Source organism: Protopterus annectens, chromosome 7.part1 (assembly GCF_019279795.1).
Source record: "Protopterus annectens isolate FY-2018-M chromosome 7.part1, PAN1.0, whole genome shotgun sequence".
In the NCBI taxonomy this organism is placed as follows: Eukaryota; Metazoa; Chordata; order Ceratodontiformes; family Protopteridae; genus Protopterus; species Protopterus annectens.
Genome location: NC_056740.1, coordinates 254,454,139 through 254,478,926, shown reverse-complemented (window position 1 = coordinate 254,478,926; position 24,788 = coordinate 254,454,139). Strand labels below are relative to the sequence as shown.

General features: G+C 41.9%; 1 protein-coding gene across 2 annotated transcripts in view; it reads left to right on the top strand.

The window, feature by feature from the left end:
* Positions 1-24,788, top strand: part of CCDC66 (coiled-coil domain containing 66) — a 1,871,188-nt gene that overhangs the window by 625,055 nt on the left and 1,221,345 nt on the right. For both annotated transcript variants that reach the window (XM_044078704.1, XM_044078703.1), the window contains exon 8: positions 16,632-16,805. In XM_044078704.1, coding sequence (XP_043934639.1) covers positions 16,632-16,805 — 174 coding nt within the window. The remainder of the gene's footprint in view (positions 1-16,631; positions 16,806-24,788) is intronic.

Genomic DNA, 24,788 nt, shown 5'->3' with positions numbered 1-24,788 from the left:
TTATTCTTTAGAGGCAACTGTCATTGTACCTATCTGTGTGTCTTGTGTACTGGGTATGGATTTCTCCTGTTTTGCTATTACATGAAACATTTTCATTGTATTTTTACCTTTTTCAATGGTTCAATGATTTAATTAAGTGTTAATGAATTGTCATTATTCACTTTATGGTTTAATCAAACACTATTTAAGGGATGATCTGTAATGTATATTTGCACTCTGATGATGCCCTACGTACGACGGTGAAAGCGCTCAGTGTCTTGTGGTGGATTTATCTTCTTGTTTGGTCAAGTTTTACTTATTAAAAGTTGTTTTGGAAACCAGGATCCATGGTTTGCTGGAATCATTAGCTTACCGCTAATTTTGTGTATGGTATGAGGTATAACCTGGTAGTGCTGGGGTGCTCTCGGGAGCCTTGAACCAGGTTTCTGTTACTGCACAGATATCGATGTTCTCCATGCTAAGGAGAGTTTCGAGTGTGTGCATCTTGAGGTTTAGACTTCTGGCGTTGAGTAGCATTACTCTTAGGTTCTTATCCCTTGTGATACCTATGGAGGTGGGTTTGTCTTTTGAGCCTTGCCTAAAAAAGGCACTATGGGGGTAGCAAGAGCCTTTGCCAATATCCGAAAGCCCAGGGGTGACAGGTGCAAGCCGTCCCTAACGAAGCATCGTGGCTTGTCGAGCATGTCATCCGAAAGCCCAGGGGTGACAGGTGCAAGCCGTCCCTAACGAAGCATCGTGGCTTGTCGAGCATGTCATCCCAGGCTGACAGACATTGGATCCCCTTTGAATGACACCAATACTTAAGCCAATTGTTGAAATTGATCATCTTGTCTTCATATTGTGGCATCATTCTTGGTGAGGGTAAGATGCTACTCAAGGTCAGGGTCATACCGGCCTGGGCCACATGCTCAGAGAGCTCCTCTGTCTCTTTTCATGTAGTCCAGGGAGGTACGTCTCAGGTCATTCACACCAGCATGGATAATGACTGAGTCATATTTGTACTTCCCTTGGAGTGACCTGAGTGCTTGTGTTATGTGGCGGATCCTAGCACCCGACAGGCAGCTCACCGTATCCTTCTCCTTGTTCAGCCTGGTGAGCGGGATGTCAGTGTGCCTGACGATAGTCACCTATTACAAGTGTATCAAGTGTGTTGTTTAGCCTTAAGGGCTGTGACTGTTCGGCACACTGGCTTTGTGAGCTATGTGTTGCACGTGTTTTGTTTTGGGGTAGCGGTTGCTTGGGTGTCTGCTTTGGAGGTTTCTGCTGCTTAGGCAGATTTTTATTTAGAGCCTCCGATTATGTTTTTGTGTGTTTATGTGTTTGGTTTGCTGTCATGGTAGGTCTATGTGAGACTGGAATTGTAGTGAGTGTGGTTTCCTTCTCCTCCTGACTGGTTTCGCCAGTACTGAGTTGAGAGAGCTTAGCCTCCAGTATGGCTACATGGTTGCATCTCTCACATGTGTTGGAATTTGTTGGGAGGAGGAGAGGGTTGTCTGTGTACATGAGGCAGTTGTAACATTGCCTCAAGATTCCCAGATTCACCAGCTGGACCGGAGAGGGGATTGACAACTGACCTTTGGACATGCTAGAATAGTGTTGGGAATTCCTTTATAATTGAAAAAAAGGGCCAATGGGGAACGAGGTACTCAAGGGGAGTTTGTGAGGGTGTATTGCTTTTAATATTTTAGTGCTGACTTATATAATTGCTTTAGTGAGCAAGTGCCAGGTAACTTAAATGCAATGTGTTACAGGTAACTTAAATGCAAAAACGACAAACAGTAACTTTCTTTCAAGTGAAACAAGGAAATAAGTACAGTAAGCAATGCAGATATCACTAGGGATCCACAGTAATGCTCCTTTCTCTTTCATTTGAGCACCGTTCTACATTTCTGACAGAGCCAGCTTGCTTTCTCTTCTTTGTAATTCCATCAGCAAGTATACCTTTCCACACCTGTCATCAAAACTGTACACTTCATCCACTGCTGACCAGCTGTGTTTACATGCTAGCAATGCTGTCATCCTTTGCAAGCCATTTAACTGACTCACTTCCTGTGAACATGCGTTCTCAACACCAAACCACAGACTTTGGGACACCGTACCTGCTAAGATCCACTTTTTCTCTTCCTTCCTTGGAAGAATTTAACCAAAACCTCTGAAATCACTTCTCTGCTTAGAGTGCCTTGCACCTACTTCCTGCATGAGCCAACAACTTAACTATTAACCACTTATAAATTTAACTGATAGAGCTTGCCAATCCCACCTTGTGCTACTTTTACTAATAAACATTGTATCTGAAGTAGTTAACTTCATTTGTTCATCAACCTGTGGGTATCGGATCCGAGCCGGCAGCTTTATTCAGCTAAGATCCGAGCTCCAAGCTCCTCCCTCTTACCCATAACCCCCTGCTATCCTTCTCTTTTCTCAGATCTCGTTTGCCGCAGTTTATTAAAGCACCTAGAACGAGTTCCAGGCGTAGGGTTTCGTGAGTTTTTTGTTAACAAGTGAGTGTTGTTCCCTTTGGTAGTTGATTTAGCTAATTGTAGTTCCTAAAACCTTGTATTTTTTTCAGTTACTCTAGTCTCCCTCTTCCCGTGTGTGTGAAGGTGTGTTTGGGTTAGGCCCTTTTCTACAACTATGGCCGAGGCCCCTAAAACTTTCTTTTCTAAATGCACCGAGTATGGCCATAAGCTATCACCAGCGGATGGCCACACTCGGTGTGTTATCTGCCTTGGGGTTGATCACCTTTCTTCGGGCTGCACAATTTGTGCAGCCTTCAACCCCAGGGCTTCGAGGGATAGGAGGTCGAAGTTGATTCTGGCGGGACTTCTGCCCCCGGACTCGGCTTCATCCTCTTCTCCCTCGGTGGCACCGGCTGCTACCGCAGGGGTGCCATCTTCCATCCCTGCTCCCCTGGCCGGGACTCACCCTCCCACCAAGGCTCAGGAGGAGAGGGAATCTAGGAGGGAGAGAAAAAAGGACAGGCACCACAAGTTGCGAGCCGAAGCTTCCTCTTCGGCTCCGCCAGCGAAGCAGCTAGTCTCTCCTAGAGCCTCTGGGCCTTCTCCTTCTCGGCTCCATTCACCCCGTTTTTCCCCAGGGCCAGAGGAGGAGGAGGGAGACCCAGTCGCCTTCGAGGTCTTCGAGGCGTCACTCCAGGCCTGCCTCGGTGGCCTCATCAAGATCTACAAGAAGCTTGTCAGATGCAGATATGGACCGGATGATGCATAGGTTTCTTCAGGCCCAACTGCAGATGATAGTGATCCTACCCTCCCCCTCCGGGGGGGAGCTCGACCCCCTTTTTCGCCTTGATTGCTCCTTTTCCAACCCACTTCTGGGGTTCGGAGCCATCGGATCCAGGCAGCGTTGGAGGCGAGGGAGGCTCAGCGCCGATAGTACACCTTTCTTCGGCTCCGACCATACCCTCGAGCTTGTCGAGTCTCTTTTCGGATCCGAGCTCTTGGAGCCGTGAGCTGAGCTTCGGATCCGGAGGTGTTAGTGTGTCTTCAGCTCAGGCTCGGTCGGAACACACTGGCCCTTCGGATCCGACTGCATCGGCGCCAGCCCCGGTCCGCACCTCGGATCTGAAGGAGCTGCTCTCGGAGCTTAGAGAGAGCAGTTCTCCTTCGGCATTCGACGTGGTGGGGAGGGTTTTGTCGAGGGACTCAAGGCCCCAGGCTCCTGCTGCGGTTCCACCCATCACTCCCTCTCAGACGGGCTTACCTTCCATCATCCAGCCCCAGGGACAGCCTGCGCCTACGTCCCAGATGGTTCCCTTAGAGGAACAGGATGTGGTTGGTGAGGCTTCCTCGGACAGCCCCCCCCCCAAGGAGGTTCCTCACAAACGTAAGTGCAAGAGGAGGCACTTGGACTCACCTGAGTCCCTGACAGAGGACACAGACTTAGAGGAAGGGGAAGGTTCCCCAAGGTCACCCCCCGAGGACGTCTCCTTCGGAGACATTATGGAAATGCTTCGTATTGGAGAGGGTTGGTCAGCCCAAAAGTCTTCCTCCGATGAGACTGTGCTTCTGAAGGCGTTTGACGCAGGCCCATCTACCTCGTGGGTGTCCCATCCGGCCAATCCCCTGGTAGACCTGATCACTACCAGGGCATGGAAGGAACCGGACACTGTGGAGCCCATACCAAAGAGACCTGACAAAATTCTTAGCCCTTCCACAGATAAGACGGTTTGGAGCAAGGGTGCTCCAGTCGATGCCATGTTGGTGGCGGCTGCCACCAACAAGGAACTGGCCCAGGAGAGTTCCTCGGTCCATCCTCCCAACAAGGAGTCTTGGACGATGGACCACATAGGGAAGCGGATGTTTGCTTCAGCCACCTTCTCTGTAAGGTCGCTGAACTATATGGCACATGTCATACGACTCCAGCGGGATCTTATCAAGAATATGTAGGGTCGCCCCCAGAGTCCATGTTGGCCGAGGATACGAAAGTATTCTCAGCCCGAATGGCCACTCTTAAGTCCATTTCAAACACATCTATGCATCTCCTTTCCCATGCCACGGAAGGAGCCGCTAGAGCTAGCCGAGCGGGCATTGTCTTACGGCGACATGCTTGGCTCCGCCTCTGCGACTTTGCGGAACACTTCAAGGTGTCCTTCGCAAATGCCCCTTCTGATGGCTCTTCGCTATTTGGCAAGACCGTCTGCGACACACTAGTCCAGAGCGAGAATAATGGGAAGACGTTGTCTGCCATCAGGATCCACTTCTTGGCTCCCCAGAGGTCCTTCTCCAGAAACCAAAGGGGACAAAAGAAGATGTGGTTCCAGAAATCTCAACAGTCCCGTTTCGCTCCGGACCCCTCATCCTTCAGAGGCAGAGGAGGACAGGGTGGACGCCGGCCCAGAGGCAGAGGGAGACCGAAGAACTTCGGGTCGAGAGAACCCTTTTCGGATCGGCCCGTGCAGCAACCCTGAGGGGTTACCAGGCTGCTCCACTCTGGAGGCAGTCGGGGGGGGTGCTTCTCGAGGCACCTAACAGTTTGGGAGTCAATCACAATGGATCGCTGGGTGCTTTGAATCATATCCAGAGGTTACACTATCCCTTTTCTGAATCGTCCTCTCAGAACCCGGAGCCTCCCCGATGTCCCACCCAATCAGAGGGAGGCAGCAGCCACAGAAATAAAGCAGCTGCTAGAAAAAATTGCAATCCAGCCCACCCCCCAAGACCAGTCCGGATCAGGCTTCTACTCCAGGTTCTTTTTGGTGCCAAAAAAGACAGGGGACTTAAGACCAATCCTCGACCTGTCCCTTCTGAACCTAGCGGTTGCCAAAGAAAAATTCCGGATGGTCACCATTCAATCCGTTCTCCCACTTCTACAGGAGAACAACTGGATGTGCTCTATAGACCTCAAGGATGCGTACTACCACATTTTGATGGACAGACGATCCAGGAGGTTTCTCCACTTCCGGCTGGAAGCCAGTCACTATCAGTTCAGGTTCCTTCCCTTTGGTCTCACCACAGCTCCCAGGGTGTTCACCAAAGTGATGGCAGTTGTAGCAGCCCACCTGAGGCTTCAGGGAATTCAGGTCTTTCCGTACCTAGACGACTGGCTCCTCACCGCCCCCCACCAGGCGTCTACTCTGTTCAACCAGGAATTACTTCCTTCACTTGGCCTCCCATCTGGGAATTTCTATCAATCTCAAGAAATCCTCCCTTCAGCCAACTCAGAATTTAGATTTCATAGGGGCCAGACTAGAGACAAACCTGTTGAGGGCCTTTCTAACTCTGGACAGGCTTCGAACATTGACATTCCATGTGATGGCTCTCTTACAATCCCCGGCTCCCCCAGCGGAATTGGTCCTGAGGGCACTAGGTTCCATGGCGGCTGCCATCAGTCTTTCACCATTGGCTCGTCTGAACATGAGGGTCCTGCAATGGACATTGCAGGTCCAATGATCCATCCTGCAACATCCACTAAGTACGGCTATCCCCCTCAGCAATGCTTGCAAAAGGTCCCTACTCTGGTGGATCCAATCCTCAGATCTCTGGGAAGGGCGCCCTTTTTCGATGACCCCACCCCAAGCCACGGTGACCATGGACGCTTCTCGCCTCGAGTGGGGGGGGCATTGCATGGGCAGAACCGTCCAAGGCACGTGGACACACTCAGAGACCTTGTTGCACAGCAATGTCCTAGAGATGAGGGCGGTGCTTTTAGCGTTGCAAGCACTCCAGGCCCTTCTTCCCTTAGGGACAATTGCGATTCAGTCAGACAACATGTCAGTAGTCTGGTATATCAACAAACGGGGGAACCAGATGCTACCCAGTATCGAGAGGCCATGAGAGTTTGGGAGTGGGTGATCACCACCAACTGCTTTCTCATAGCAACCCACATTCCGGGTCGGTCCAACATTTTGGCAGACAAGCTGAGTCGAACCATCCCCTCACCTTACGAGTGGTCTCTGAACCCAAGAGTAGCGAAGCAGATCTTCCTCAAGTGGGGTCAACCTTGCTGCGATCTTTTCGCATCGCCTTGAACGCAAAGTGCAGCGAGTACTTCGCTCTACTTCCCCCACCAGGGGAATTCCCCAGAGACGCTCTAGTCCATGCTTGGCCATCTGGTCTACTTTATGCTTATCCACCTCTCTTCCTCTCATGCTAAGATTCTTGCAGAAAGCTCATCGGGTGAGGAGCAGAGTGATCCTCTTAGCCCCATTCTGGCCTCGTCAAATGTGGTTCCCTTGCCTATGGTCTCATCTGGTCAATCCCCCATGGATTCTGGATCCCACTCCGGATCCTATTTCTCACCCCCTGGAGTTGATAACTCCAAACCTGGACAACCTCAAGCTCACGGCTTGGTTGATCCAGTTCCAATCATAGCTAGGACTCCCAGTATCTCTTCTTTCATTAAAGCTATTCTAGTAGCCGCTCATAAACCTTCTACCAGAAAAGTCTATAAGAGCAAATGGAAACGTTTTTCGATCTGGGCGGAAGATAGACATATGGATCCCTTTACAGCCCCGATACCAGCTGTATTAGAGTTTCTGTCACACTTATTTGATCAAGGTGCCAACTCCTCTACTGTCAAAGTCCAAGTAGCAGCAATTTCACCCTTTCATGTGGGAAGTCATCTCAGTTCTTTAGCTTCCTCCAAGATCTGCAAGACCTTTGTGAAAGGTACTTTCCTATTAAGGCCACCCATGAAGGATGCAGTTCCTCCGTGGGATTTAACCCTTGTTCTTCAGGCTCTTACTGGCCCCCCTTTGAACCTGCAGCTTCGGTAGACCTTAAATACTTATCTTGGAAGACGGCTTTTCTCATTGCCATCACTTCAGCTAGAAGGGTTTTAGAGCTTCAAGCCCTTTGCGCCCCCATATCTGGTCTTCCATAAAGATAGAGTTTCCCTCAGGACCCAATCCATCCTTCTTACCTAAAGTCGCCTCTGAGTCCAACATTAATCAATCTATCAATTTACCAGTGTTTTTCTTGAATTATCAAAACAAGGGTGAATACAAATTACATTCTTTAGATGTCCACAGACAATTGAGATTCTATTTACACAGGACTGCTGGTCATAGAAAATTTGAGCAACTCCTTGTATCCTTTGCTAAACCCTTTTTGGGCAAACTGGTGTCAAAAGCTACATTGTCCAGATGGATTTCACAATGTATACTTCTTGCATATAAGAGTTCTGGCCGACCAGAACCTGTCGGAGTTCACTCCCATTCCACTCGATCGATTTCAACTTCTGCTGCTTTTTGGTCAAGGGTGTCCTTGGATGATATTTGTTCTGCAGTCACTTGGGCCTCATCCCATACCTTTATTACATATTACAAGCTGGATTTAATTTCCAGAGGAAGGGCGTCCTTTGGCTCTGCAGTGCTCCAGAATATTTTTCCATGAGGACCTCCAAAGTTTAGGTAGCTGGGGACTCTGTCCCACAGGTTGATGAACAAATGAAGTTAACTACCTCAGATAAAGAAGTTGTGTACTTACCATAACGTTCCATCTGAGTAGGTAACTTCATTTGTCAGCAACCAACCCCCTTCCGTCCCCCTAACCTGTAGTTCGCCCCTTTTAGGACCTTGTGTTTTCTGTACCAGATGACATCAGGTTAGGATGTTTAGTTGATCCTGATTGTACTAGTTTATAAAGCTAAGAAAACTCGATCTGAGGAAAGAGAAGGATGGCAGGTGGTTATGGGTAAGAGGGAAGAGCTTGGAGCTCGGATATTAGCTGAATAAAGCTGCTGTCTCGGATCCGATACCCACAGGTTGCTGACAAATGAAGTTACCTACTCAGATGGAACGTTATGGTAAGTACATAACTTCTTTATTTTAGGCATTTAAACCATTTTGAATAATGTACATAATGCAAATAACATGTCAGTCAAATGAATATTACTTTCTGCACTAAGTGTTCATTCATCTGTCATTTATCCTGTCTTACCTCTAGAGGTTTGTATATTTACTATAGAAATGTGTAATTCTTTTTGTACTTGCATCACAAGTGTGTATTCAACCAGTTGTAATTTAATTACCCCCAGGCAGTAATATTGCTGTACTTGAAGACAAACTGTATTGGCTAGTTAGCACTATTACTTATAGGTTCATAGTTTGATAGGTTGGTACTAGGCTATCAGCCCTAGGGCCTATACAAGCCTAGCCATAACAATTCCCTGGCTAATTCTTTCCACAGTATTTACTTCCCTGGACCCCTAATGAAACTGTAATACTAGGTGATGTAAATGTAAACTGGCAAAACTTAACTTCAGACTTCCCTACTCATAGTATTATCTTATATGGTTTCACTCAAATCATCCCATATCCTACAAAGATAGAATTTGGTATCTGACCCAAGCAAGGTCACAGAAGCTGGCACATTCCCAGATACCCTAAGTGACCACCTGCCAGCTTATACCTGTAAAACTAGTGAACATAACTAGAGAATGCATCTGTAAAACAGTCCTTAATCTGTCTCACTGTGACCAACAGGTATTCAATGATGCCTTAAAGGGCAGCAGTTGGTCCTTACTAAAAACCCTTTCCTTAGATTATGCAGTAGCCCACTTCAGTGATAGTCTTAATTACCATTAACAATCTAGCTCCACTCCACAATAAAATAATACAAAATTATCTTTACCCTAAGATATCAAAACTACGTAAACAACTCATGACTATCCAAAATTCATGGAGATAATGGCAAAAGTATAAAAAGTATGTTATTCTCTCTACTGTATTGTGTACACTGTGAAATGACATATTCTGTACATTTATTCATGTAATTAATCACAGTTTTCATGTACAAATGTATTGTCCTCTATTAATATCTGCTGTATAAATGTTACATATATTACTGTTTGGTATGTGTTTGAGCTTTTCTCCCTGGGCTTCCACTGAAAATGATCATGTGTCCAGTTCGACTTTCCTGGTAAACAAATGTAAAATAAAATAAATAAATAATAATAAATAAAACCAACAATTATCTAAACTCTATAGAAAACTTAGAAATCAGGTTGAAAAAAAAAATATTGAATGCCAAAAAGAAATTCTGTACACTCCTTCAAACCAATCATAAATATAATCCTCTGGTCATCTATTAACTCACTTCTTAAGCCAGGATCCCAAAAACACCCCAGCCCAACCCAAGATATGACCCCACACCAAATACCCAGCATGTTCAATACCCAGTTTATTTACAGAATTATCAACTTAACTACAAACCATGCAAAGACACCTTCATATTCCCCCGACCATTCTTCAGTCCCCTCTCCTAATGCATCCTTTCTGCCTTGCTCCAAAACTAACTCCCATTCTTCCACCACCTCATCATTGTCTAATCACTCAGTCTCAAGTAATTCTCCCTCTTTTCCCTCCAGCTAGTCCCTACTATATTTTTCAAAAAACTCATATTCAAACTAAAAACTGTTCACCTCTGCTGATTAACTTCCTACTGAATACCTTAGCTAGCAGCTGAGACCATAACCTACTCCATCAGTATTCATATTAATAGATCCATTCAAGAATCATATCTTCCAGTTTTATGAAAAAAGTCACATGCTATTCCACTACACAAAGGAGGGAACTCTACTGACTTAACCAACTTTCGCCCCATAGCTGTTCTCTCCCCTCTCTCTCACCTTTTTGAGTAATGTGTACATAAACAACTCTTCAACCATCTCCTTCCAAGTCAACTACTAACCTCCACACAGCATGGTTTTTGACTTGCCCATATTATAATTACTGACTTGCTATCTTTTATGGGTATTGTCAACAAAACTAGGGATTCTAACAAACCAGTCTCTACACTTTTTCTTGATCAATCCAAAACTTTTGACGATGTTTCCCATCTCAAACTCTTGCAGCAATTATCCATCCTCTGCTTTTCATCTCCCATACTTGCTTGGCTCACCAGTTCCCTAGCTAATAGGCAACAACTAGTTAGATGGCAAGGCCTGCTCTCAGCATATGTAACCAGTAATAATGGCATTCCCCAAGGCTCCATCCTTGGTTCCCTTCTCTTCAATATATTCATCAATATTCCACACACCTCTTCCTGTCAAAGTTCACTAATTCAGTATGCAGGTGATTCCACTGTCATTTGCTCTTCATACTTTCTCTCCCAGCTTCAAACTATGAAGCTTTCACTTCTGTTGAGACTTGGCAAACTGATGCCCAACTTACATTTAACCCTAAGAAAACCAAGCTCTTGCTATTTACTCTCAAAACTCTTAACTCTGAGAAAAATAACTTTAAAATCTGTTCCCTGAACTGCACAGAAATTGAAATAGTTCCCTATACATAACTTTGATGGTGGTGCTGCTATAGCGTTGTCGCCTCACAGTTAGACGTTGCACGTTCGATTCTCAGTTAGAGCGTCTTCTGTGTGTCGACATGCGTGAATGGGCGTTCCTTCATTGAAGGTTGTGCGTTAGGCCCGGCAAGCCAGCACGTAAAAATCTACTGCCAGTCATTAGCGGACCGGAGTTCCGCTGTGGCGACCCCTAACCGGGAAAAAGCCGAAAGACATAACTTCTTGGTATGACAATAGATAACCTCAGATCTGATCTCCATATATAGAACAATGTCAGTTAAACACCAGAAACTTGGAATACTCTCTAGACACAATTGAAACTACACTGGCCACTACATACATTTTTACCATCACTCCAGTATGGTGCCCTAACCCTCACTAACCTCCAGTCTACACAAAAAGTAAACTAGAAACCTGTTGCAATAAAATAGCTAAATTTGCAACTAGCTGTAAATATAACTCCCACCACTTTACTGCTCTCTAGTCTCTTACATGGCTTGTGTTTCCACACCATCTTACTTATTTACAGCTTACTAGAACCATAATCCGATGTACAAACCAGCAACTTGTTCTGCCCTTAACTTTATCTTCCATAACTATTTCCACCACAGATCACTTTGCTCAGAAGATAAACTGCTTGTGACGTATAAACCTAAAAAGTCTCGCATTAAAAGCCTCTACTCATACTCTGCAAAAAGCTGGAATTCCTTACCTCATGATTTTAGGTCTATCCCTAGCCTTCCTTCATTTAAGGGAACATTAATCCAAAACCTGGTTCTGTTTGTGTACTAATCCAGGTTGAACCTATTCACAAACCCCCCAACTATCTACCTTTCCGTTTTCCTACCAAAGTACTAACTCTTGTTGTTGTGTTGTGTCTTTCGTTTTTTCCCGGTTAGGGGTCGCCACAGTGGAACTCCGGTCCGCTAATGATTGGCGGTAGATTTTTATGTGCCGAGTTGCCAGCCCTGATGCACAACCTTCAACGAAGGTACGTCCATTCACGCATGTCTCCACACAGAAGACGCTCTAGCTGAGAATCGAACAGGACAACGTCTTACTGTGAGGCGACAACGCTACCGCAGCACCACCATGGTATTTCATCATGTCAGTCTGCTCCTATCTTTGCCACAGAATCTTTCATGTCTGCTTCTTCTTCGTCCTTCCTTACTTCCACCACCCACATTTCGTTTACATCTTTAATATTTGCTCTGTATCATAAACGCTCTGCTTCTCTCAGACTTCACTATTTTTTCTCTTACCACCACTTTCCTCTGCTCTTATTAATTTATCTCTCTCTTCTCTGCACTTATATTCCTTTTTTGTCTGCTCTGATTCTTTCTCTTTTCTCCCGCCATGTACATTATATCTTAATGACGTTAACTGTTTTCATGTAACCTGCTGTGTAAATGTTCTTATTTGTTTTCATTTGTATGAGTATTTTCTCTTGTACAATTAGTACTGTATCTAGAGCTTTTCTCTCTGGGCCTCCACTGAAAGTTTGTACTTTTAACCCAGTTGGACTTTCATGGTAAACACATGAAGAAATAATTAAAGTACAATTTTCATTATAGAGCAAACAAAATATTTTGCTTTCCTGTTTATACTGCATGTAATTGTACTTCATATTGCTTATTATATTGTACATTATATGTGTGTGTGTGTGTATAAATATATATGTATATAAAATATAAAAACATATATGTTTTCGTTATGCTTGTGTGCTTCAGTGTAACCTTAGGCTGTGGCTGAAATGGGTTCATATGGTTAAGTCTGCTGTCCAGACGTTCATTAAATAAGCTGAAATGGTGGACAGCAAGGTGTAATGTTGCATCTTTTCTTATCCCCATTTCAAATGATAAATGGCCAGCCAGAGCTTACCAGCACCTTTGATAAGGATTTATTCATTTGCTAGTTAATTGGTTTGATGGACTGATAAAAGACCATTTTCAGCTACAACCTGGGCCACTGACTCTGCAAGTTCAAACAATATACATAAAGGCAGATGAGATAAAACTGTGCCAGTAGATGGAAAACATCTTTATGCAGTAAAGAAGCATTTATTTGTATAGACCGGAATTAAACAGTTCACATATATTTTAATGAGACTGATGTAACATTGAATGTACATTATAAATTGAATCTATTGTTGTGCTACAGAAGTAGTAATTATAATGAGCAGGCAGTAAGTGGTATGTGAAATGGTTATAAAATGCAAATGTGATCAGCAGTAATATAAATCCTTGATATAAGACTTTGTTAAATTGTGTGTTTTTTTTTTTTTTTTTTTATCTACCCTCCTTAGAGCAGTTGGATAGATTCCTGTGTTCTTTTTTGTTAGGTATATGGAAGTAGAGGAATGCTTGAGGCATCTTATTTAAAGTAATCACTTTTTGTTTTTATTCAGTAAAAGATTTCTTCAAACTAATCAATGTATTAAATCATACAGTCTAATTCTTCTTCTTCTTCTTTCGGCTTTTCCCGGTTAGGGGTCGCCACAGCGGAGCTCCAGTCCGCTAATGATTGGCAATAGATTTCTACAGTGCCAAGGTGCCAGCCCGATGCCCAGCCTTCAACGAAGGCACGCCCATTCATGCATGTCTTTCGAACGCCACTCGACCATGGGGAGGACATGCAGACTCCACACAGAAGGCACTCCAGCCAAGAATCAAACATGAGAACCTCTTGCTGTGAGGCAACAACGCTACCGCTGCACCACTGCAGCTTCATTATTAAATCATACAGTACGGGTACTAAATGCAAGTCACATGCACAAACTTGTCATACTAATACATTTTGATAGGTTATCACAACTTCGATGCTCTCTGTTTTTAAAACACATTTAATCTTTACAGTGTCATTGAGTCCTGAGATATAGCTTGCCTTCAACCACAATTGCTAAACTAATTCCATCACTTCTAAGTGTCAGGATCTCGCCATACTTGTTATTTGCACAGTGCAAAACAAAAAAATTAGAATCTTTTAAAGTGAACACAACCACCAGCATATCTGAACAACAAATTATTTTCGCTTTTTCGTTTTATAGAGTATCTGTGTCAGCACACTCTTTGCCAAAGCTTTCTTTTTGTTTTAGCTTAATAAAATGCTTGGTATGTTTCACATTGAGCAAGGTGTACTGCATTGGTTGGATTGCAGTGAAAATGCTGTACAGACTGTATCTGTGGTGTAGTTTTGGAGTTTATACCATATGAGCAAATCGCACAAATTGCGAACGCTCATAATAACGAACGTACCGGACCTCGAACTTCCTATTGTGGGGGGCTGTGCCCCCCACATACCCCCGCTAAATATATATTCCAACTCCGAGATTGCACTACATTGAGGAAAGGGCAAATATCCCATTCTTCACTGTACCACGATCTCAGAAAAAGCACTTCGAGGTCCGGTACGTTTGATATTACGAGCGTTCACAATTTGTGCAATTCGCTCATATGATATAGACCCGTAATTCTGAACTACTCCATATGCACTGTTGGCCATAAAGCTGCAATATCTGATGTCAGTTATGTAAACTTCAGATGTGAATCTTTTTATGGAATCTGGCACCTACAGTCACAGGTGCTTTTCCTGGCTTGCATGAAGCATGCCATGGAAAACCATCAGTTTTTCCTAAAAATTTCATTAGCAGTCCCCCCCAATCACTGCACTTGTGTGAGAATCTTAACCCTACCCTGCCCCTAACCCCAACCCTACACATTGTATTATTAAAAACCCTTTCTTTAAAGTGTATCATTGCACTCTGCGACTTACCTTTTAACACCATTGTAAGTGTCACGTAAAGTGTCATTTAGCATTTTTGCCTGATTGGTGAGCATTTTTGTAAGAGTATGAACTTTAATTGGCTGTTAAATTCCTTTCACCTCAGTGATGCCACTAAAAGTTGAAGATTATCTTTAACCTGAGAAAATGTGAAAAGTGTCCATAGGCTTTAATAGATACATTTTGCATAGGCACAGAAATGTGCCTGTTAAAGTCTATGGAAGAACCATTAGTTAACATCACCAAAGGAAATCCTAAGTTTATTTGGGTCATGCATTAAATAAAAAGGTAATAAAGGTTTTTACTAAAAACATGGTCCAAATAAATATGAAGTGGCTAGGGCAACATGCATTGTGGCAGTTAACGTGTTTGCTGCTATGCACTTGTAAAGTGTGACAATACACTTTAACACTACCACTACTCAAATAATGCTTGATTTGAGTTTTGTAGCATGGTTTACTAATAGTGTGAAGGAAGTTTTCAATGTTTTGTGCATTTGCTCTTTTTCTGGGTCTATCATGTTGACAAATCATGATGTAGTCACACACACCATTTGCTGTTTACTCAAGTACACAATTACCACTTATTACTAAATGTTGTTGACATGTTTGCACAGGTGGTGTTAAACTACAGTAATGCTTATGTGAAGCATAAGTTGAATGCAAGAATCACACATGTTTTATGTCTGCTGAAGTATTATCAGTTTATGAACATACAGTCATGATGTTAGAAGAGGGCTAATGTTTTTTGAGTCAGTCCTTGTGCTGTATATATATATATATCTCCTTCCCTACCTTTATCGTTAGCCTTTCATTGTTTTGTTTCAGGCAGATTTGAATCCCTTTGGAGACTTAAACTACATCACTGACATCACCAGTGTATCCAAGGAGCCCTGTCACCCACTCCATGAAGCAGCATTTCTTTAGGATGGCACTGTGGTGCAGGAGTTAAAATTGCTGCCTTACAATGCATGGTTCTACTGTTCACTTCTCCACCGTGGTGCCTTCAGTATGCAGTCTGCATATCTTTCCTCTGTCTATCAGGGTTTTTCCTGGGTGCTCCCTTTTTTTCTCCCAAGTCCCAAAGGCATCTCATGTGTGATTTGGCAGCCTTTCAAATTGCCTGTAGAAGGTTATGTGTCCATGGTTCCACTTGAAATCATCAAATTACCATTTCATCGAATTGCAAATCATCGAGACCAAATCGTCGAAAACTCATGTCATCGAAAACTCATATCATCGAATCTCAAATCATCGAAAACTATAAAGCAACTACAAATAACATCCCAGACACTGTTTACCATGTTTATGCAGGGGGGCAAGCCCCCCTGCACCCCCCACACCCCCCGTAATAAAATATACCAACTCCAAGGTCACACTACAGTGCGGTTAGGAAATAACCTCTTTCCTCTACTGTAGTGCAACCTTGGAGTTGGTATATTTATTTACAGGGGGTGTGGGGGGCTTTATAGTTTTCAATGATTTGAGATTCGATGATATGAGTTTTCGATGACATGAGTTTTTGACGATTTGGTCTCGATGATTTGCAATTCGATGAGATGGTAATTCGATGATTTCAAGTGGAACCATGTCCATATATGTGTGCACTTGTTAACCAATGCACATGCATGTGTGTATTTATACATTTTCTGTCACTGACTGCTGTTTCATTCATGATGAGATTTGTTTTTCTGTTTTGTGCCTGTTGAGTATTGTGATAGATATTGGTCTGTCCCCCACCTTTGACCCTGAATTGGATAAAGCAGGCAGTGTGAGAATGAATGAATCTTTTGAGCCTTCCTTATTCCAGCTACTACTCATGTCCCACGCTTCAGCTCCATAAAGAAATAAAATCCAGTTTTGGGGATGAGAATCCTTAGATGGGGAGGATGAAATTCATAGTGCTACATGTGCTTCTTTGGTGTTTTAGTTATGTACACTTAGGTTTCAGTTTCTTTTCTGTTTGCTCTTTTTCACTTAATTTGGGTAAAACACCCAGTAACCACATTAGTTGTGCTATTAAAAAAGTACTTTTTGTTGAATATACTAATAACAGCATAATTATAACCCCCTTGTGTTGTTTCTGCAGGCTACTTTAGCAGGTGAATCGGACCCTGCTGTCAAAGAAGACAGAGTAGTTAAGACTGCATCTGCTGCTGAAAATACAGATAAATCACTTTCTCACAATACTTCATCCGGGAAGCCTGCTAGTTTCAGCTCTCCAGATTTACCTGCTGCTATACGCTCTGCATTTGTGCTTGGGGTAAGTGCAGTTGGATTTTTTTTAATCCTTAATCTTATAGTATAAGGTATGGACTAAAATGTTGTGAGTATGCTGCCAAAGGCAAGTATTCTGTGTTCCTGTAAATGTAGATAATGTGACTTGTAGTGGTACTGTAGGGATCAGTAGTTGGGTCAGAAATTATTTCAAGACAGTTGCAGGCATGATAAATCTTTAAAAAAAATGCTAGAAAAAAATTGTGTAGTGGATTTCTCATATGACTTTGGAGAGTTTGCAAAAAAAAAAGAAAAAAGTAAGACATCAAGAAACTGATGAATGTCATGCGTCTGTATTTTTTTTTAAATCCAAAATAGTACATATTTACAACCGCCTTGATGTCCTCCCACAAAAAAAGGTAACATCTTGGCAGGAGAAGAGGAGATGAGCATCAGCAACAAAACAAGGACATTGTAATGCTTGTCAGACATCTTGGAAGACATCTAAACAATATGAAAAAGCATCTTAAATTGTTTAAATCTCTAGGCAGGGAGGCTACTGTCACTTGTGTGAAAAAATGAATATTACTATGTCAGAGACACAGGGTGCTGAAACTAGTACTACATCCCCAGTTCTGGAGAGACATGGAGTGGAGGAGAACAGAACACAGCAAAAATGTAACACGACTTAAATTACAGATGATTGCATCTAAAATGTAATTAAACATGTATTAGAGCCTATATTGGAAAAATCTTAAAGGGTAGACAGTACATGAAGTCATGCTGGTGTACCTGTAGTGAATGTTAAAGTAGATATTGCATAAATACAGTTTATTTCTTAAAATGTGTTTAAAAATGTATCTATTTTAAAGTAGGCCTTACTTATTATTAATTTTAATAAATGCAGTTTTAATGAAAACGTATAGCTGAGGCCAAAACACCGGTAAAGACAGACATGCAGAATTATCATATTCACAAGAAAACATTTTTGTCAGTGTAACCTTAGAAAAAAGTCAGACAGCTAGGAGTCATTTACAGACTGGCCACCTGAAGTAATAACAAATACTGTTGAATTGGATGGTACGAGGTCTAGAAGTCAGGGTTAAAGAGTGAGAGCAAAACTTAGAGCTATAATACTTGTAAACTGTCAAAAAGTCTTAGTATTGCACTTCAGAATACAGTTTTAGTTCACTTCAGTTGTTCAGTTTAACGAGCACTGTCAGTTGATACAGGTCAGCTGCCAGTAATTTTATGCTGTTGTTGTTGCAATTGCAGTACTAACATTCATGCTAAGTTTTTTACTCTGCTGTTCATTACATTCATTTTATTAAATTCTGCTTATCTACAAAATACTTTGGAGTGACTTTATGCTGAAAATGCTTAATACAGTGTTGTTTGTCTTTCGGCTTTTCCCGGTTAGGGGTCATCACAGTGGAACTCCGGTCCGCTAATGATTGGCAATAGATTTTCACGAACGCCGAGGTGCCACCTCGATGTTCAACCTTCAACTAAGGCACGCCCATTTACGCATGTCTTTCGAACACCCACCCAACCATGGGGAGGACATGTAATCAGTAAAATTTAGCACTTTTATAGTCAACAGACAAATCTGGGGAGCAGAAACGCATACATCTTAAAACTGGCAGCTGAATAGGTTGGGGGGCTGATATTAAAGTACAGTTAAAGTAATTCCCAAAACCTCATTAGCGACCATGTTTCAGTAGTAAAGCTGCAGACAACTTCTATTTCTTCTTTTTCTTTCCTGTCCGCTCATGATTGGCAGTGGAGTTTTACAGTGTCGAGTTGCCAGCCTAGTGCCCAACCTTTCAAAGAAGGCACACACATGCACACACTCACGCCTAGGGCCAATTTAGTGACCAATTCACCTAAAGCAACAAATAGTAAAAAAGACACTTTAGAACAGCTCTGTTATTAGAGAAGATTCTATTTAATTCATTAGTACCTATGTGGTTCAGAATGCCACAGCTCTAGCAGCCTAAATACATCTTGCATTCCAGAGCATTTTCCGAAAAATAAACTTAAAAACGCAAAAGATAGATAAGGGTAAATGTTTTGTTAACAGTAATGTTATCAGTAAGAAGTATTCTTTACAGGGGTAATTCAGTGCATTTATAGTTTTTCCATAAATACTATAATATATTGTGTTACACATGAACCCCAAATTATATTTTTTGCCAAACTTTCACAAATTGACATATCTTGGAAACTGTACAATCTTGAAATATATGGTTAGAACATTTTTGTTAACCAAACATAAGCTTTCACGTGACAGCCACTAAATTCCTCTACAAGTTCATGTTTATTGAGATATTTACAAATATATGAAAACAAATGCTTAATTGCATAATTAGCACTGAATATCTCTTAAGATGTGCAATTTACAGTACAAATATCAAATACAGTTTTCTTCAACAACATCTAAGGTTTCCTTGATGTCATGCAACAGTTTGTAAATCACTTGTTTTAAGTGTTACGGACATATGGAAATATTGTTTATTTTAATAATTATGAATAAGAAAAACGAGCAATATCTCCAGTACAATGTGACGTAAATTGAAATTGACAATGATTTCTCCTGTCTCCCACTGTTGCATATCACACCGTATCCCAAACAACATGTAAGGTTCTTAGTTATGAAAATGTCAACATAAATATGAATTGTGATTCTGTATCATAGCTCAGAAAAATCATGTCCCTGTTCAGATCATTGAGTCCACCAAGCATCTCCGGCAGTGCATCCCACAGGGAGTCTTTAAATGTCTGCCACTTCACAGCACTCCCAGAAAATATGTTCCCAATTACCTCTTTCTTCCCCGTCACACCTCCGACATTTGGTGTCTACTTGAGGAAAATTTTTCTGGCGTTTACTTGGGTTATAGAATTATCTATACAAACATTCCCAGGCAAAAATCCTAAATCTTCTAGATGTTGTTGCATATTTGAGAGACATACATATATCCTCCCATTGTTTCGTTCTGAGTTGCTTATCCAATCTCTCTTCCCAATCCTTTCTAACCTCCTCTGATTTTTACCGCTGTCATGCAGTATTTTATATGCTCTACTAATTCTTTTTTTAAATGGTAGCTTCTGTTCTGGATTTTACTAAAAACTCTACCAGTGCTGTTCTTTCATTTAGGACCCCCCCCTATTTCTTTCTCTTTGCCTATACTCTAATATCAATCCCTGATAGGGAATGCAATCTCTCACCTGCAGTCAAAATAAATTCTTGGCTTCTTCTCATTCTGTCATCTTTTCCTCTCTAGTTATTTGCTCCTCAATACCTTAGTTCCTTTGCCATTTTTTCCAGTAAATTCCAGTCCCCTCCTGCCTATTGTATATATCCCTAATTGCAGTCATCCTTATCGGCAAAATCTCCTTTCTCCAATCCCGTTTCTTAGTTCTTAGAATACTTTCTGCTACTTTATGGATATAATATTCTGTATGATTATTGTTATTCTCCTTAAAGGCCTGCATCCAAAATCCCAGTCTGTCATTGTTTCTTGAGCTTCCCCGATTCATCATCATCCCTTTCCACTTTGAAATATAGTTTTCCGTTTGTGCTGTGTATAAGAGTCTTAACTCTGTAGCTCTGAAGTACCCCTTAAAACTGGTTAAACCCAATCCGCCTGTTCTATTGGAAGAATTTGCTTATCCCACTTGAGTCTTGCTATCTTCCCCTCCCAGATAAAGTCCTTCAACTCTTTATTAATTGCTTATCCACAGCTTCTTCTCTGGTTGATACAAATATGCCTGACCTCTGTGCAAGACTAAAGGGATTAAAAACATTTTAACTGCTTGTATCTTATTATCCATATAACAAAGTTTCCATTTTCTCAGTTTTTGTATTATCTATTGTTTAGTCTCTTCCCACATATCATTAGCTGCCACATTAGAATCATCTTTAATCCATTCTGCTAAATGCTTAACTTTATCATATAATTTTTTCAGAAAATGCAAATGCTTCCATTACCCTGCTCATAACATCCCAGTTTGCTCTGTCAAATGCTTTCTCTGCATCAAGACCCACCAACAACAATGGTATGTTCTTTCATTCTACTTCCATCTGGATCATCAGTATTCTATTGATGTTGTCTGATGTTTGCCTTCCCTCCACAAAACCACATTGATCCATATCTATCAGTTTTGGCATTACTTTTACCATTCTTTTAGACATTATAGACATGAAGATTTTATGGTCATGATTTAGTATAGAAATGGGCCTGTATGAAGTTGGATGTGATGGATCTTTTACCCTCTTTAGGTATTACAGCTACCACTGGTACTTCTCCTCTTAAAATAGCATTAAAATCTTCCAGATCTTTATCAGTTTTTTCCTCCTAGCTTCCAAACTTCCACAGGAATACCATCTATTCCTGGAGACGTTCCTGTAGCTTGCTTATATAGCACAATTTCTATCTCATCTCTCTTAGTAATTGAGTGTCATCTACCTCTAACCTTGGCATATTTAATTCTTCCATAAGCATTTCCATTTGTGTCTTTTCTTGATTTTCATATTTCTCTGCTTTATAGAGACTCTCATGGATTCTAATACCTCTACATGATCTTTTGTTACCATAAATGTTTTAGGCTCCTAAGTTTGGTGACCGCTCTTTCTACTTTCTGTTGCCTGAGTCGTTGTGCTAGAAGTTTTTGTGCTCTAGTGTTACTATCAAAAAACGGCAACCTTTCTAAACTCATCCATGTTACTGCAGTAATCTGTTATTTTCTATCTGGCATTCTGCAGTTGATCCTCTTCTTGTTCTGTGAGAATCTCCCTATTCTGCAATACTTTAGCATTTGTCAGTCCCTCTAAATAATTCTTGTTACTTCTTAACCATAGCTCCCTTTCTTATATGTACACCCTATTTTTAAACTCCACCTTAATTTTATCTCAATCCCTAGCTATATTTTCTCAAGAAATTTCTATCCTCACTAACAGCTTCTAAGTAATCTCCACTACCCATTCCTTAAATTCCTGTCTTTTCAACAGATAGGTCGGAAAGCGCCAATGTCTCATTTTTATTTCATTACCCTGTGCTTTTATTTTAGCTGTTACTGGCACATGATCTGAAATAGTTATTGGATGAGTATCAAGACCTTCAATTAAATGCACATGTTCCTGTGAAATGTAAATTCTGTCTAGCCTAGCCAAGTTTTTATAACTTGGGGAATGATATGTAAATTCACTCCGAACTCCTATTACTGAATTCAAATCTTCCATACCAAATATTTTCATAAATTTCTTCAAAAGTCTACCTTCCTTTGTTATATTGTCCCTGCTGGTCCCCCCAGACATGTTTTCACTGCTGCAAATCAAATTCCAGTCCCCACCTATAAGTAATATTCCTTGCTGAAAACTGATTATTTCTCCCAGAATTTTCTGAAGTTCCATTATAGCAGTTTTAGGTGGAATGTAAATACATGCCAGTGTAATCCTCCTCACTTGCCAGTAGCCCCTTAGCACTACAAATCTGACATTATTATCTATATCTTCTTCTATCACTATTGCAGCTCCTGTTGTAATTAATATAAGTACTCCTCTTTTCTTTGTCCCAGGTACTCTGCTGAATAACCATCCTGAAAACCTTTCTTTATCAAACTCACATGTTCAATTCTTTCTAAATGTGTCTCCTGTAACATAGCTATTTGCACTCTTCATTTTTTGATATAGATCACTACTCTTTCTTTTTTATATTTATCTGTGAGGCCATTTACATTTAAAGGCATTACAGAAAGCATCATTGTATTAAAAATATTTTATTCCCATCTTTTATGTATACAACACCTTTTTTGTTAAATGTCTAGTTCCAACATTTGTGTTGCATGCATACACTGATGATGTTCTTGGTGTTTTACTGTTGCAGTCATTACATTTGGGATTGTCTGCTTGCAGTAGCCCTCCGTCAGCCTGATTAACAAAGTCTTGGGTCCTACGTCGGTTGCTGTCCCTTCTTCCATGACGTCAGGTCATCTGGGGTATAAAACATGCAGCCGAAGCCATTACATCAGTCTTTCTTGCCGTGCGGTGCCCGAAGCAGAAGCAGTTCGCAAGTGCCAGTCAGCCGACTCCTGAAATTTTCATTTTCGAGTTTCAGCACTGAAGTCTTCAACTAAAGCTAAGTACCTCATTGGGGAAACTTTTTCTTGCTCCTTACTGACGTCAGTAAAAGTTAATAATTGCATTACTTGTGGAAAGCAAATAACTCACAAAAATTTTAATTTGTACTATATTCCTTGCCTAGGCCCTGACCACGATGACCCTTGCTGTCAGGTTTCTGCTTTATTTAATCAGCGCACTATCCGTCATCGGTAAATTTTCGCCTCTAAATATTCTGTTCTGTGTTCTCTGTTTAATTATCCAGAAATGTCGTCTGTTAGCCATCCGACTACCGGGATTCTGAAAAAACGCAAAGATAAAGACAGAGACAGGCCGCCTAGGTCCAAAGCTGCCGACGACGATTCTCCTAAGCCAGTCATCAGCTCGCCGGTACTTAGTGAGGCGCTTTTGCAGCCCCTGATACCTGCTACTTCTAATTCGCAGGCCTCTACTGAGACCCATTTGGAGTCCGGTATGCCGCGAGATGCTTCAAATGTCTCTACCTTGGATGGGTCCGGAGCGCTGTGCAGGCACCGGCTTCTGAAGGTGTATTCAGGCCTATGGACTTGCATATTAAACCAATGCCTCCTTCTTCATTTAGGCCTAAATCTCGAACAATGCCTAAGAAACCGACACCCAGGCTGCATGCTCAGGCCACTATGCCTAAAAACAAATGATAAGAATGGCTGAAGATCTTATAACTCTAATCAGGGGAAGCAAACCTCCCTCTTCTAAGAGACGTAGGACTGAAATTGTTTATGAATCTTCTGACCAGGATTCTGATTTTTCTGATTCTTCTGGTGGTCTGGATTTGCCCTTATCTACTTATGAGGATTCTGATGCAGAGGACTCTATTCCCTCTGCTTCCCCTCCAGAGGATTTTTCTTTAGGTGAAACCTTACATACTCTAAGAGAGCATTTCCACTGGGAAAGCCAGGATTTTTCTGATTCAAAAAAAGAGGCTTAGGGATTTCTTACTCCTGCCTCAGCATATGCCTTTAGCTATACCTCCTGTACTAGACATTGTTGCCTTTTCGGAATCCAGTTCGGCCCCTGATTCTTTGCCTCCTGCTCCCAGAAAACTTGACAGATAGGGTTCCTGATTCACACAAGTTCATTTTTAAAAATCCTACTGCAGATCCAGAGACTATTTCACAGGGACCAAAGGGCATTAAGGCTTCTACTGCTAAAAATCCTACCCCTTCTGATAGAGACTCCAGGGTGCTGGATAGATGGGGTAAGAAGGTTTACATTTATGCAACCTTGGCCATTAGGGCTTTAAACTGCCAGTTTTATATGTTAAAAGTATCAACAACATGTTATTAGATTTCTTAAACAGAAAATTATTTTGATTCCTGACTGTGCCGAAAATAAAGAATTACAGGATTTAATGCATTCTGCTGAACAGGTTGGAAAACATACTTTGCAATGTGGATTGATTCATTAGAGGCCTCCTGCAGGGCTTCTGTTAGTGGGTCTCTGCTCAGAAGGCATACTTGGCTTAAGGAGCAATCTTTGCCTGATCATGTTAAAGCTAAACTGTTGGATGCTCCCTTAAATCAGGACCGCTTGTTTGGTAAAAAAGCTGAGGAAGTTCTTAAAAAGATAGAAGATAAAGCTAAATCTATGCAAACTGTTAAATATTTCTTACAAGTTCAGCCTCCTGGATTTAGTAGGCACTGGCCCTCTAAGAATTGGTCCTTTCCAACCCCTTCCAGATCTTCTCAAGCCAAACCCAGACACAGCAGAAACCCCAGGTTTCAGTCCCAGGGGACACATAAGACTAAGCAGTCGGGGGTTTCCGCACCAAAATCTGGGAGTAGTAAGACTTGTCCCTATGGAAAATTGTCTCAATGACTTGCTTTTAAAACTTCCAAGCACTTCCCAACTGAATGCTCCTTTAGACGAAAA